This window comes from Pyrgilauda ruficollis, unplaced genomic scaffold (assembly GCF_017590135.1).
Source record: "Pyrgilauda ruficollis isolate IOZ18807 unplaced genomic scaffold, ASM1759013v1 scaffold31, whole genome shotgun sequence".
Taxonomy (NCBI): Eukaryota; Metazoa; Chordata; class Aves; order Passeriformes; family Passeridae; genus Pyrgilauda; species Pyrgilauda ruficollis.
Window position 1 is genome coordinate 4,663,183 of NW_024524489.1, and position 12,897 is coordinate 4,676,079.

Here is a 12,897-nt window from a genome sequence, read left to right on the forward strand (position 1 = left end):
GGCAACCAGAACCCCATTTAACGCTGCAAAAAAACCCTCAAAATACAATTTCCAGTAGATAAACAAATAAAATAATTTTAATCTCTCTCAAAATCTTAATTGTGCTAAAAGATCTATTACAATTCAGCTCCTACACAATATCTTTGGTACTAATTTAATTTTACTGTTACCACATCCTTAGACAGCCTGAATTGTTCATTCTCCAGGGTTGTTTTCCCTCACTTCTCCTAAGAAATCATAAGCCAGCTCTGAGATGTCAAAGGCTCTGTGGGTGTTTTCTGATGACAGCAGGTACTCCAGGGCACCATCCTTCTCCCGGCTCCTTTTCAGGAAGTCATGGATCACCTTCCAGCGAGACAATTCCACCTCTTCCTCAGCCCATCTGTAGCCAGGGAGGAACGTGGAGCAGAGCAGAGGGAGCACAGAGTCATGGTACACCAGGACAAACGCAGACTTCAGGAATTCTTGATCTCTCTGCAGAGAAGAATGTTTGAAAATACCTCAGTACAAACACATGGTGTTGCCAAGCACTTTTCCAAAGTACTGTACACGGGAAAAAAACCCAAAAAAACTCAATCCCAGTTCCCAGGAAAACAACGGGAAGAGATTTGACCTTCCTCAACACACATCCGTTATCTCGGATAAGCCTCCAGCATATCCACAAACCTGAACTCTGCCAGCCTTCCCACAAACTACAAGCACTGAGAGCCCTTTGCTGTGGGGTATTTATATTTCTTAAAAGCATTGCCACATCCTCCCTGCCCTGGAAGCCCAAACTCCTTTCATTTCCCTGCTGTCCTAGGCGGAGCGTGGCTCTGATCCCACTCCGTGGAGCCAGAGGTGACGCTGCCCCTGGGCACTGCTGTCCCACCCTTGGTGCATGGTGTGACCTGCGTGCTCCCCTGTGAAGATCAGTCTGGAAAACCCAGAGACAAAGGATCAGCCTGGTCAATTATCAAACACATGGGAAAGATCCAAGTCCAGAGTGTCCCAGCCGCAGGAGCGCTGTGCCTGGCAGGGAGCGTTTCAGAGCTCAGCCACGGAACCACGCGAGGGGTGAGCATTCAGCAGGCAGCAATCCTCCCGTGGGAGGGGCACATGCCTGTCAGGTAGAACTGGATGGTTCTGGGATCCCGGGGAGGTGCCAGTTCCGTGAGCAGATCTGCTCTCCTTTTGGATGAATGGCCCTGAAAAAGCTGCTCTGACTCAGCGCGAGTTTGCGTAAACGGGGAGCCGTGCTTGTGCATCAATTCAGGAGCAGGCACAGGGAATGAGACATCCCACTGCTGCTCCCAGGAAATCCAGCATTGAGAGCCAATGCTTTCTCATTCAGGTCTCTGCAGCTGCTCTCTTCCAGGGGACAGGATGTAGGACAAAGTCTGGGTGAGCCCAGGGACAACCAGGTAAATTTTCTAGCTGTCTATGTGCCAAAACATGGATTACAACTTTCTGGGGTAGGGAGATCTCAGGAATTTAGGGGGCCTTTTCCCAGGCAGATTGTGGGAGGACTGAAGCTCAGAGTTTGGATGAGGGAAGATGATTTTGTGGGCATTCACAGCCCCTTTTTGTATCCAAGATGTGCTGACTGTTGGAAGCACACCTTGACAGGGAGCCACTCTGGGTTCCAACATGTAACAGGTTCCCCCCTAACAACACTGAAATAAAAAGTTACAAGTTAGTTTCATTTTCCTCCTGTTCCTGGTTCACTGTTATAAATCTGGGTGAGAAATGTTAAGAACTTCATTTACATATCTCTATTTTCTAAAGAGATGTATGGTGAGAGGAAAAGCTATGCAGCAATTGCACTGGCAGGGAGCAGCTAGGTGGAATTAATTACCCTGAATATATGGAAAGAAAAACCTGTAGTTTGTTACCTTCTCAATTCTCTTCAATGTTCTTTCTTTGTCTGCCCAGGCACTCTAAAATGAAATGTAAAATCAGGGCAAGGCTGGAGAACTTTGTCTTCTCCCAGGACAAAAAAAAAGCTCAAATTTTGCCTGGAAATCCTGACAAGGTAACATACCCGAAGTGCATCCATCAGGTCTGGCTGATCCAGGAGCTGAGGGAAAGTTGCTAGAACAGGATTACAGATTAAGTCTGAAACAGAAAACAAACACATTCAAGGCCAAGGAAGAATCAGTTTTCAAAGTATTGGCACATCCAGGTATTCAGCACATCCCCTCCTGTCAGATTATTCCAAAGGGAAAACGAGCTGTGACAGTTCTCCAGAGCAGCAAGGTAGGAGAACTCCCTGAAACCTGTTCTGACTGCAGCCAATTCTCAGTGGCTGAGAGACAGTTAAACCAGGAGAGGAGACACACAAACCCCAGTGCTGTTTATTGGGAACACCAGCAAACACGAGCCCTTCCTGATTTACCTGCCAGAGGTGTTTTCCCTCATTTCTGCACCTGTCTTTTTTATACACAGCTGCAATTGTGCTGCTTAGTTTGGATGTTATGGATAAACACACTTGGGTTCTACCTCAGCCTGGTGTGGCATTTTAGGAGAAGCAGGGACAAGTGCACAGTGAATTTTCCCAATGGAGCACATATCCCACTGCACAGGTGTCCCGGTGCTTTTTGGGTCACTTCCATGAGAAGTCACTCTGCTCCTGTGATTATTGTAATTAATGAGATTGTGGATAAGATTCCAAGTGACAGAGAGCAGGATTTTGGCTGAAGTGTTTTCTTTACCCTGTGATTTAAAATATTGAATGTACACTTGTCCCTTCACCTTGAAGCTGATGGGAAGTTTGGTAAACATGAAGCATTTACTAACTCCCAAACATTTCGGGGAAGAGAGCCAGGACTGATGACTTCTTGAAGGAGAAGAGACATTTTCAGTTGTCTATTTCTAAAGTGATGGTGGATTTTGAAATAATAGAAATCTTCTTTAGTTGCACAGCTACCAGAACAACTCCTGGGATAAAGCCTTGCAATGACTTCCCATGAAGTCTGAATCCAAAGGGATGCAATTTAACTCCAGGAGAGGTCGTCAGCCCAGTCTACTGTCCTAAATTATGCAGACCAAATCAGGTAAGTGTGGCAGTTCTCACCTATAGAAATTCACACATAGTACAGTTAAGAAATGTAAATTTTCCTTATTTCAAGTTGGTTTTAAAATGGAGAAGGCTATGAACTATCATTAGTTCTGTTGACTAATCAGGGCAAGACACTGAGTTCTAAATCCAGAATTCTCCAACTTCTGTCTCTCCCTACTGTCAGTAAATAATAATTAAGTGAATAATAATTAAAAACTAAAAATAAAGAGGATAACTTAGCTTGAGTGCCAAAAACATCTCTTACCAAAGAGTGACCTGGCAAGAGTCATTCCCTGGATGAACCTGATCTTCCTCCAGTGCTCACCTGTGCTCTGCATGCTCATCCTGTCCTTCAGGAGGGCATCTCCAAGGATCTGCCGATAAAACACCAGGAGATGGATGTAGCACATGCCCCCAACTAATGTTTCAGGGAGAAAACTGTTGGGAAAATAAGAGACAGCAGTTGAGGTGTTTACTGCACACACTGCAGATTTCCCTAGGCTATCTGGAATACTTTTTCATTTTGTGGAAGCACAAGGACTCACTTCAGGATGTCTTTTGAGTGCACGCTCGGGGACTTCACTTTCACCAGAAGCACAGGCTGCTTCCTGAGGCTCATAAACTGCTGAAAAACCCCAGAGCCTGCTGCAGAAATAGACAGCCCAGATTCAAACAGTCAGTTTGAAACAACAGTAATAATTATATTACAAAAATGGGCACTTGAGTGGGTTGAGAACTCTTTCGAGTTTAGTTAGCCTGGTAGCACCCAGCTGCCCACAGCCAAGGCAAAAGCAGATAAATAATGAAATACATGCAAAAATAGAACACACAAACCCAAACCAGGCTGTGGGGACTGTTGTGAAGGAGATGCAGCATTAATCACATGATTATGTTTATATTAGATTGAAAAGAAACCACACCTCTCCTTGATATTGATGGGTCAACCTCAACGCCTCTCTCATAGGGAGTTCCACCACTCAGGACCAGCTCATGCATCCTGCCAATAAAGATAAATTTGAAACCCACATGATATTGGGAATTCAATTATTTTTGGAATTTAATTGTACTGGAACGTCAATTATTTTAAAAGCCATTAACAACATTCTCTCTTTTCCACAGCTCAAATATTTTTCTTGTATGGAATTTAGCAATTGTTTCAATATAATGGTTTTGAGGAATCACCACTTCAACAATTAAAATCTTCCATATTTAAAATTTGCTAAAGAATAATGTAACCCCAGTTCTGCCAAGAGTAAGTCACTGCTGAAACAAGCATGAAATTTAATCTGTAATATCATGCTTACTGATTGAAATAGTAGAACAATATTTAAAAAATGAGACTTAGGAGATATTTAGAATTCTAGAACAGTAGAGGTGTCCTGTGGGTATTTTTTTTTTTGAGCTGTAACCCAGATAAATTCAGAATACATATACACAATATATATATATTTGTCTACCAATATTTGGCAAAAACCAAGCCTTGAAAGTCTGAGTTACAATGAATTATTTCTGTCAATAAACAGAAAGTTTTCCTACATTTAATAAAATAAAAATATACACACTTCATTATTCTTTCAGATGACTGGACCCACTAATCATAAATCATAATTCACACTCCAAGAGCAGGAGAGATTGATTCACAACAACTCCTACCTGACTCCAGGTCTTGGGAACCAGTCTCCCAATTTTCAGCTGGGAAAGGGATAATGCAGCAAAGAAGAGCCAGAATCCCAAAGGACTGGTCTGGATGCCCCCTGCCCCAGCAGTGTGTAAGTGTGAAAGATGAGCTTTACTCTCAATCTAAAACAGATATATATACATCTGTGTGTAAATACAGGGAGAGCAGGAAAAGGCAACAAACTCACTTGGAAGGAACAGGAATCCCACTGGAAGTGAAAAGCTTCAGAAAGGCCCAGCCACAGCTCAGCTCTCCTCTTTCACTTGTTGACTAGAAAAAAAGAAGTGTAAATTATTTGAGCAGCTGACCCAGAATGAGTGACTGAACCACAATTAATAACAGTAACCACATGAAAATTGTAGTAGTTATTCCCTTTCCCTCTTTCACCCTTGTGTGTTCAAAAACCACAATCTGCCTTCTCTGAGGGTCGTTTTTCTGGCTTTACCATCTATTGTCTTACTACCTGTTGTGCTTTCCAGCAGCATATCCCAGATGGACAGGCTCCATCTGTGTAAACTGGAGCTGGAAACCACTGTCCATGCTGCTGAAACAGTCAAAACTTTAGTTTTCCAACTGTACAGGACATTAGTCTGAAATAAATCACAGAGATGGAAAACTGCAGGAGTGAAGGGAGAAGCAGTCCATTGTGATCCCGTGGCATGGGATCTTTGGCACAAGTTATTTCAGCGTTGGTACAGGGACACTCATGCCCATGAGTCAGAGGGATTTTTACTCTCTAATTAAGGATATTCTCCCATCAGAGAATACCAGAATGGTTTGGGTTGAAAGGGATCTTAAGGATCATCTCATTCCACCCCCTGCCATGGGGCATCTTCCACTGTCCCTGGTTGCTCCAAGCCCCATCCAGCCTGGCCTTGGACACTTCCAGGGATGCAGGGGCAGCCACAGCTTCTCTGGGCACCCTGTGCCAGGGCCTCCCCACCCTCACAGGGAAGAATTCCTTTCCAATATCCCATCTATCCCTGCCCTCTGATAGTGGGAAGTCATTCCCCCTTGTCCTATCACTACATGAGCTTGTGAAAAGTCTCTCTCCATCTTTCCTGTAGGCTCCTTCCAGGTAATCCTGTTCTCTGATGAGGGATATTCTCTAACTGGGAACAGCTGGTTCCCTTTACAAACCTGCCCTTGGAGCAATTTCCACAGCACCTCCCCACACTCACATTGCACTTGTATGTGATGCCAAGCTCAAACAAGATCCCAATGTCTGAAGAGAGGGAGTTGGACCTGACAAAACAGTCACCATCAAGCAAGCTGGGTAAGATGCCCATCACCTGACACAGAGAGAGGGAGGGAAAAAAATTATTGTACCTATAAAAGCCAAAAAATCTTGATTTTTAAAGGCCATCAAGCACATCCCTCACTCAACACAAGATCTCAGACCCAATCCCACTGCATATAAAAATGAGGAGAGAACCAATTCCAGTCAAAATTTTGCTCCCCTTATTGTCTTTCCATGGAGCACAGCTGTGCCACCAAGGAACACTTTAGTGACACTGAAGGAAGAAGCTGTGAACAGTCAGGGGCTGTGTCACCTACCCTTGGAGAAAAGGTCCATGTTTGAGGATTTTTAGGCAGCCACGTGGCTCTCACTGTGTGAATGTTACTCAGCACCTAAAGTGGGGAAGAAAGCCAAGGCAAGTTTTTCTGGAAAGCCCTTTCAGAAAATGCAGGGTTATCCCAGATGGATTCAACACTGCACACAACAAAGACAGCTGGAAGAAAACTGCTGGATAATCAGGGTTATGTTTTTACAGAAAGCTGCTCTGCACACACACAAAGGAACAGAGGATCAAGGGCACGCGGAGGAATCTGACCCTGACCCAGCTGCTCCCAGGCCCATCCCAGGAGACAGATCAGCCCAGGAAACACTCATTGCCAGGAACACAAAGGAGCCAGGAGGCACAATGGCAGGCGGGGGACCCGAAATTAGGGACTCAGAGAAATGGAACCCCCGCCCCAGCCCCTCCCAGGGCCGCCCAGCACAGCCCAGAGCCCCGGGGCAGGGTGTGACTGTCACCCTGAGTCAGGAGCAGCTCCCTGCCTCACCTCACACTGCCCTGGGGCATTTTGGGGCTGCACCCGATTCACCACCAGCGGAAAGCAGAGGGGCAGAAACCAAAGGCAGAAAAAGGGAGGGGTCCAAGTGCCTCGTGGAGTACCAAGGGTGGGAAGCAGGGCTGAGTATGCCTGCCTGGCCATGCCCAATGCCCATCAATGCAGCCTGGCCTGTTCCATCATTCAGTTCTGTTCTTCTGGGTGAGCAGGCTCAAACCAGGCTCATCTGAGCACAAATTCAGCAGCTTGGAGGCAGGGGGTGTGTGTGTCTGAGTGACACAGAGAAGAAGCAGAACCTGAAGGATGCTGGAAGCTCCAAACCTCCTGCAGCCCTTTTTTGGGAAGCAGACACGCTCCTTACCCGGCTGCCATCGAAGAGGCAGAGCCGGACGTGCCGGCTGAGGACCCGCACGCCGCTTCCAGGGAGAGGGATCATCTTGCAGCTGCATAAAGTGACAATCAGGGACACTCTGGTGGGTCTAGGATGGATCTGAAATACAGCAGAAGGAGGATTAAACCTACAGGGCCCTCTGCACGTGGTCTCATTTTGTGTTCCTGGACCGAGGTTTTTCTCCCAGCCACCACCCCAGTGCAGTGGCAGCAGCAGGATTTCTTCACAAGCCTTTAGCTCTGCCCCAGGGGTGTTGTACATATTTGTACCAGCAACGGTGCAAATTAAGACATCATCACTAGCCAAAAGGAAAGAAGGCAAATAAAGTTTGTGTCCCCCCTTAGCAGCAATACTCACAGTGTTTCTCTCAGAGTTCCACACCAAGTCTTTGAAAGCCAGCTGGGATGGAGTAAGCTTGGGCTGCAAATAGGAACTTGCTCGAAACTCTTCACCTACAACAAGAATAAATTTAAAAACTCTTCGTTTTTCAAATGATCTTCATTGTGCCAAAAAGGACAACACCCAAAATTCATGTCCAGTTGAATATTTGACTAAACAAAACTACGGAATTATCTGCCATGACCAGAGTGTTCTGAAGTATTTAATGTCAAAAGCACAATAACTTAATTCTAAAAAGAGATTAAACAGCTTTAAACAGAAAGACTAACAAAACATGGGATATCTTAATATATTTGGTGAAGAGACTAGAAAAGACCTTTGAGAAAAAGGGAAGATTAAATAAAATTTTTAAAATCATAATTTCTTGTAAAGTCGACAGGAACGAACTTCCAAAGAGGAAACTCTTTGAAATTGTGAGGAAATTTGCCAGGATTTCACACTAATAAATTAAAATTTAAGGGGAAAGAAATCTTTTATACATTATTTGATAGGTCAAATATAGCCAGTTATACAATTAATTAAAATTAAGCAGTATGGATTGGGGACCAACAGGCTGGTGACCGGGGTGAGAAAGCCACTACGGAGACCTGAGAATCCTTCCAGGTGAAATCCCTACCTTCCTCCAAGAGCTGGAAAAGCATGGATGGGCGGAATCCTGCAGGAACTGCCCCTGTGGTGGTCAGCACCTCCACAGTGTCATTCTAGTGAAGAAAAAGGAAAAAGGATGTTACTGTTCCTGCTATTTAATAGCAAATTTCATCCTAATTTACAGCTCTGTTTAGAACCAGAAATTTGAGATATCAGTCACCTCTTCTGAAGCATTTTTGTGGCATTTCTTGCTACCAAAAACTCCCAAAACACAGAGGTTAATTAAGAACAATGTTCTTTGACATGAGACCCAGTGTTTGGCAAAAGGCACAGATTGTCTACAAAATAATGCAGATTATAGCAGGTGAAGCTGCACTGTAAGAGGGGCACCTACCTCTGCAATGGCTCGGACAGCATTCCAGTGGGAATCTGTTCTGGAAGAAAATACAGGGATTTATAGCAAATCCTCACGTGAACAAGAATTTAGCCACTAAATATTGCTCTGTTTCCAAACAGCAGCAGCTTCACAACCATATCTGAGACATTCCATTTACCTTTTTTTAATTTCAGTTCCATCTGCTGTTTCATCCACCACTTCTGTGTGTTCTTCTGACTCCTCCTGGCTTTCTTCCTCTTCCTTAGGAACCTGGAATTCACATTTAAAATGGCAAAAGGCTTGATTTCTTCCCAGTTCTGTTGTTAAAAATGCCTTCTCCAACCACAGCCCATATTAATATAAGTTTAGAATAAATTAAGTAAGTTTAGAAAAGGAGATTTTTTTCTCTGTGATGCAGAAAATTGTTTACATAGACTCCCATTTCAGATAAATTATTAAAAGCCCAAATCAATTTTCAGAGTTGACCTTTAAGTGACAAAGATTCTGACTTTGATATTCATGGAACTTCTCTGCCACAACTTCACAAGGCACAGAAATGCTGCTTTTGATGGATATCTCCAGCCCCATGGACAAAAACACGGAGTTATTTCCAAATAACTGGCTTTATTTCCAAAAAACACACGGCATTGTGACCAGATCATTAATTATAGATCATTAACCTATATAAAAGAGCAGAGGTGAGATTAGGACAGAGGTTGGAGCACACCCACCGCAAGGTAAGTCCTGGGAACGAGGCCTCTCTCCCCCTTGGAATTTTCAGCTACCCACCAGCCATCCTCCTTCTTATCGTGTATGAGCAGGATTTCACCTTTCTTTGGCATTGGAGGAAGAGACAGAGACAAAAAAAACAAGCAAATATTTAAATGATAAAAGGACCTAACTCCAATTTCTCCCCAAATCCCACAGCTGAATGCCAAAAGCACAGGATTTCATTATAGTTACTGCTTAACTCAGAGCGACCTGCAGTAAAAACCCTTCACAGAGAGATATTTACCACAAATGTGAGATCCCCTTCCTGCTGGGCATCAAAGTTCCCAACAGCAACACATTCTCTAACATTTGGATCATCCAACAGCTTCTCCTCATCTTCTTCTTCTTCAGGGTCTTCCTCCTCACCTTCTTCATCTTCACTCTCCTCCTCTTCTTCATTTCCCTCTTCTGTATGAGGGCCTTTCTGGTGTTCCTCACCCCTACCCAAAACAAATCAAACTATTTTTTAGTGTCATTCCTACCAAACTTTCTGAAATGCTGTCAAGCCTCTGCAAGGACATTATTCAGATACAGCATTCCCATTCCTCTGTTTTGCTCTCTGTCCTGAAGAAACTCCTCCAAACCTTATATTCCAGCCATTATCCATCACCCTGAGAAAATCCCACCAAGTCATAAATGACTTCTCCCCCGAGCACTTCTGTTTTTATCCTTCTGTTATTTTTCAGCTAATTAAGAGGGTGAGATAATGGTTTTTCAAGGTCCATTCCAGCCATCCTTTAAAAAAACAGTTGCATTTGTATGTTTAAGCTACTCACCCTGGGTAATTCTTTGTCACATTATCCTGATCCAAGACAAGAAGGAGTTTCTGCAGCTGCTGGGAGAGTCTTAGCAACAGCTTTTCTTCCTCTTCCTTCCTCTGGCTGTAATTCCCCACTGGCGCAGGCTCATCAGCCTGACAGAGAACCCAACAAAAAAATCCAAGTTCCAAATAAATTGGTCAAAGAATCAAAGTCCCTCTATAAATTAACTTTTCCAGACATGCCTTAAAAGTTTTCCCCTTCCTGGGCTGCTGTCACTCCCTCTTTAGTGACAATTTTCTTACCCTTTCACTCTGCCAAGGTGAAATTCTCTGTTAAGTTTTCACCTGGGACTTGGACAAAATAAAGCATCAGTTTTAAATTATATAAAAGTATATAAAAAAATATAAATTGGAGAGATGGCAAGCAGGGATTGTGCAGTGCTGGGCACTGCTCTTGTCCTGAGGCATCTAAAATAGAACACTGATTTTCTTTAAACACTTTCCATGGTGAATTTTGGAGAAAACCACAAATGAATCTCCATACTTACTTTTTTCAAAGCATGGAGAGCGTTTGTATTCTCCTCCACCAATTCCTTCAGCTGTGTACATCTGCATTGAAAGCAAGACAGGCAGATGGTATTTTCTTAAAATTCTGACCCAAACCACACCTGCTGACTGAAAGGTGTCATTTTAGGTGCTGTGTGTCCCTTCAGGCAGAGAATTCCAAGCCCAAACAGCAGCATTTGACAGAATCCCAGAAGAGCCAGGACTGGAATGGATCTCTGGAGCTCATCCCGTCCAACCCCACTGCTCAGGCAGGATCACCCAGAGCAGGTGACACAGGAATGCATCCAGCTGGGTTTGGGATGTCTCCGGAGAGGGAGACTCCACACCCTCCCTGGGCAGCTCTTCCAATTCTCTGCCACCCTCATGTTGAAGTGGATCTTGTGTTTTAATTTATGGCCATTGCTCCTCATCCTGTTGCTGGGAACGCCGGAAAGAGCCTGGCACCATCCCCTTGGCACCTGCCTTGGAGATATTTATATGGATTGGTGAGAGCCCCCCTCAGTCTTCCCTTCTCCAGACCATCCTCACCCCCAGAGGACTGGGAAAGAGCCGGCCTGGAAAACAGGAGAGGGAAGGGCAGGGAGAAAGCTGAACGGAGAGAAAAGGCATGGAGGAAACAGGGAGAAAGCTGAACAATTCGGAGAGGAAAGGCATGGAGGGAAGGAACACTGCTGAGGGTAGCAGAGGGGAGGCTGAGGGCAGCGCCGGGATGGAGGGATGGGGTTCGGGATGGGGCCCGGGATCGCCCTCACCTCAGCCGAAGGGGCTCCCGCTGCCCGGGGGCTGCGGCCGCGCTCTCCGCCCGCAGCGCCTCCACCTGCAGCGGGGAGCGGGCGGTCAGGGCCGGGGGCGGGACACCGCTACGGCACCGGCACCGCCACATCCCCAGTACCTCCCGGCACCGGCCCCGGCACATTCCCGGCACCGCCACCGGCACATCCCCGGGACCGGCCTTGGCACATCCCCGGGACCGGCCTTGGCAGGTACATCCCCGGGACCGGCCCTGGCACATCCCCGGTACATCCCCGGCACCTGCTCTGGCACACCCCTGGTACATCCCCGGTTCATTCCCGGCACCGGCACTGGCACATCCCCGGGATCGGCCCTGGCACATCCCCGGTACATCCCCGGCACCGGCCCTGGGACATCCCCGGCACCGGCCCCGGTAACATCCCCGCTGCAGCCCCGGTACAGCCTTGGTACCTCCCCGGGACCGGCCCCGGTACAACCCCGCTACAGCCCCGGTACAGCCTTGGTACCTCCCCGGGACCGGCCCCGGTACAACCCCGGTACCTCCCCGGGACCGGCCCCGCTACAACCCCGCTACAACCCCGGTACATCCCCGGTACATCCCTGGTACCTGCTCCCGCAGCTCCCGGCTCCGGCGCTGCACGCGCTGCAGCGGCCCCCGCGCCCGCCGCTCCGCCATGGTCACCGGGCAACGGGACAGCCCCGGCGCCGCCCGATGACGGGCCCGGGGCGGGGCCGGCAGCGCTCCGCGCCCACGGCCGGCCCCGGCAGCCCCGAAAGCTCCCTCGCACCCCCGGGAGCCCCGGCCGTGCTGACCTGGGGACAAACGAGGTGGCGTTTTGTGATCCCAGCCACTGGAGAGCACCCCGTCTGACGGCAGGACCGTTAACTTTGGGAAGGAGCTCCAAGGTCAAGACTTAAGGGGCTCTGGGCAGTGCTTTTTCTCCCCCATAGATTTGAGAATTCCAGAATACCTCTGAAAACCAGCAGCCTGCAATGAATCTCCCAGCACCCCTCCTGGCATTCTCTAGGAATGGGAAGAAGGAATTTGCTACAGCTACCCTCACAATTCCTTATCCAAAGTGCCAGGAGGAATTCTTACTCCTTTATTTCACTTGTTCATTCGCCCAGCCAAAGCATGAGCTCTTTCACCGCTTAACTGTCCCCATGCACACCCGTAATGAGACCTGTTACATGTGCCCATAAGGCACATTTTCACATTTATTCCAGAAATAAACACCTAGGAGCACCATGCGATGACTTTTGCTAGTTTATTGTGTTGGCAGCGCCTCCTGGCAAAGGCAGAGCAGCAGGCTTAGAGCTGAACAAGTGCAGACATCCCTTTTTTGGAATATGGAAATCCCAGAATCATGGAATCGCTGAGCTTAGAAAAGACCTCTGAGACCATCGAGGTCTCCCATGACCGATCCCCACCTCGTCACCCAGCCCAGAGCACTGAGTGCCACGTCCCGTTGTTCCTTGGACACCTGCAGGGACGGGG

At 46.9% G+C, this 12,897-nt stretch overlaps 1 protein-coding gene and 1 long non-coding RNA gene across 5 annotated transcripts; one reads left to right on the forward strand and one right to left on the reverse strand.

Moving 5' to 3' along the window:
- Positions 1-48: 48 nt before the first annotated feature.
- Positions 49-12,093, reverse strand: NPHP1 (nephrocystin 1). 4 transcript variants are annotated; one of them, XM_041474172.1, is made up of 20 exons: positions 12,007-12,093; positions 11,399-11,463; positions 10,628-10,688; positions 10,096-10,232; positions 9,564-9,759; positions 9,280-9,381; positions 8,727-8,818; positions 8,567-8,606; positions 8,201-8,285; positions 7,543-7,637; positions 7,156-7,284; positions 6,276-6,350; positions 5,900-6,010; positions 4,906-4,988; positions 3,961-4,037; positions 3,586-3,682; positions 3,366-3,478; positions 2,024-2,097; positions 1,875-1,919; positions 49-474 (listed from the first exon to the last, which is right to left on the reverse strand). In XM_041474172.1, the coding sequence occupies exons 1-20, from the start codon at positions 12,073-12,075 to the stop codon at positions 196-198; spliced, it is 2,025 nt and encodes a 674-aa protein (XP_041330106.1). In that variant the 5' UTR covers positions 12,076-12,093; the 3' UTR covers positions 49-195. The 4 variants fall into 4 exon arrangements, with proteins under 4 accessions (XP_041330106.1, XP_041330104.1, XP_041330105.1 ...); XM_041474170.1 differs by having other exon boundaries at positions 3,586-3,685; XM_041474171.1 differs by lacking the exon at positions 12,007-12,093 and adding an exon at positions 11,759-11,771 and having other exon boundaries at positions 3,586-3,685; positions 11,399-11,538.
- LOC121357136 lies at positions 470-4,794 on the forward strand. The gene is made up of 3 exons (XR_005955688.1): positions 470-1,056; positions 2,897-3,035; positions 4,619-4,794. It is a non-coding gene; the product is annotated as an uncharacterized LOC121357136 (long non-coding RNA).
- Positions 12,094-12,897: the final 804 nt, after the last annotated feature.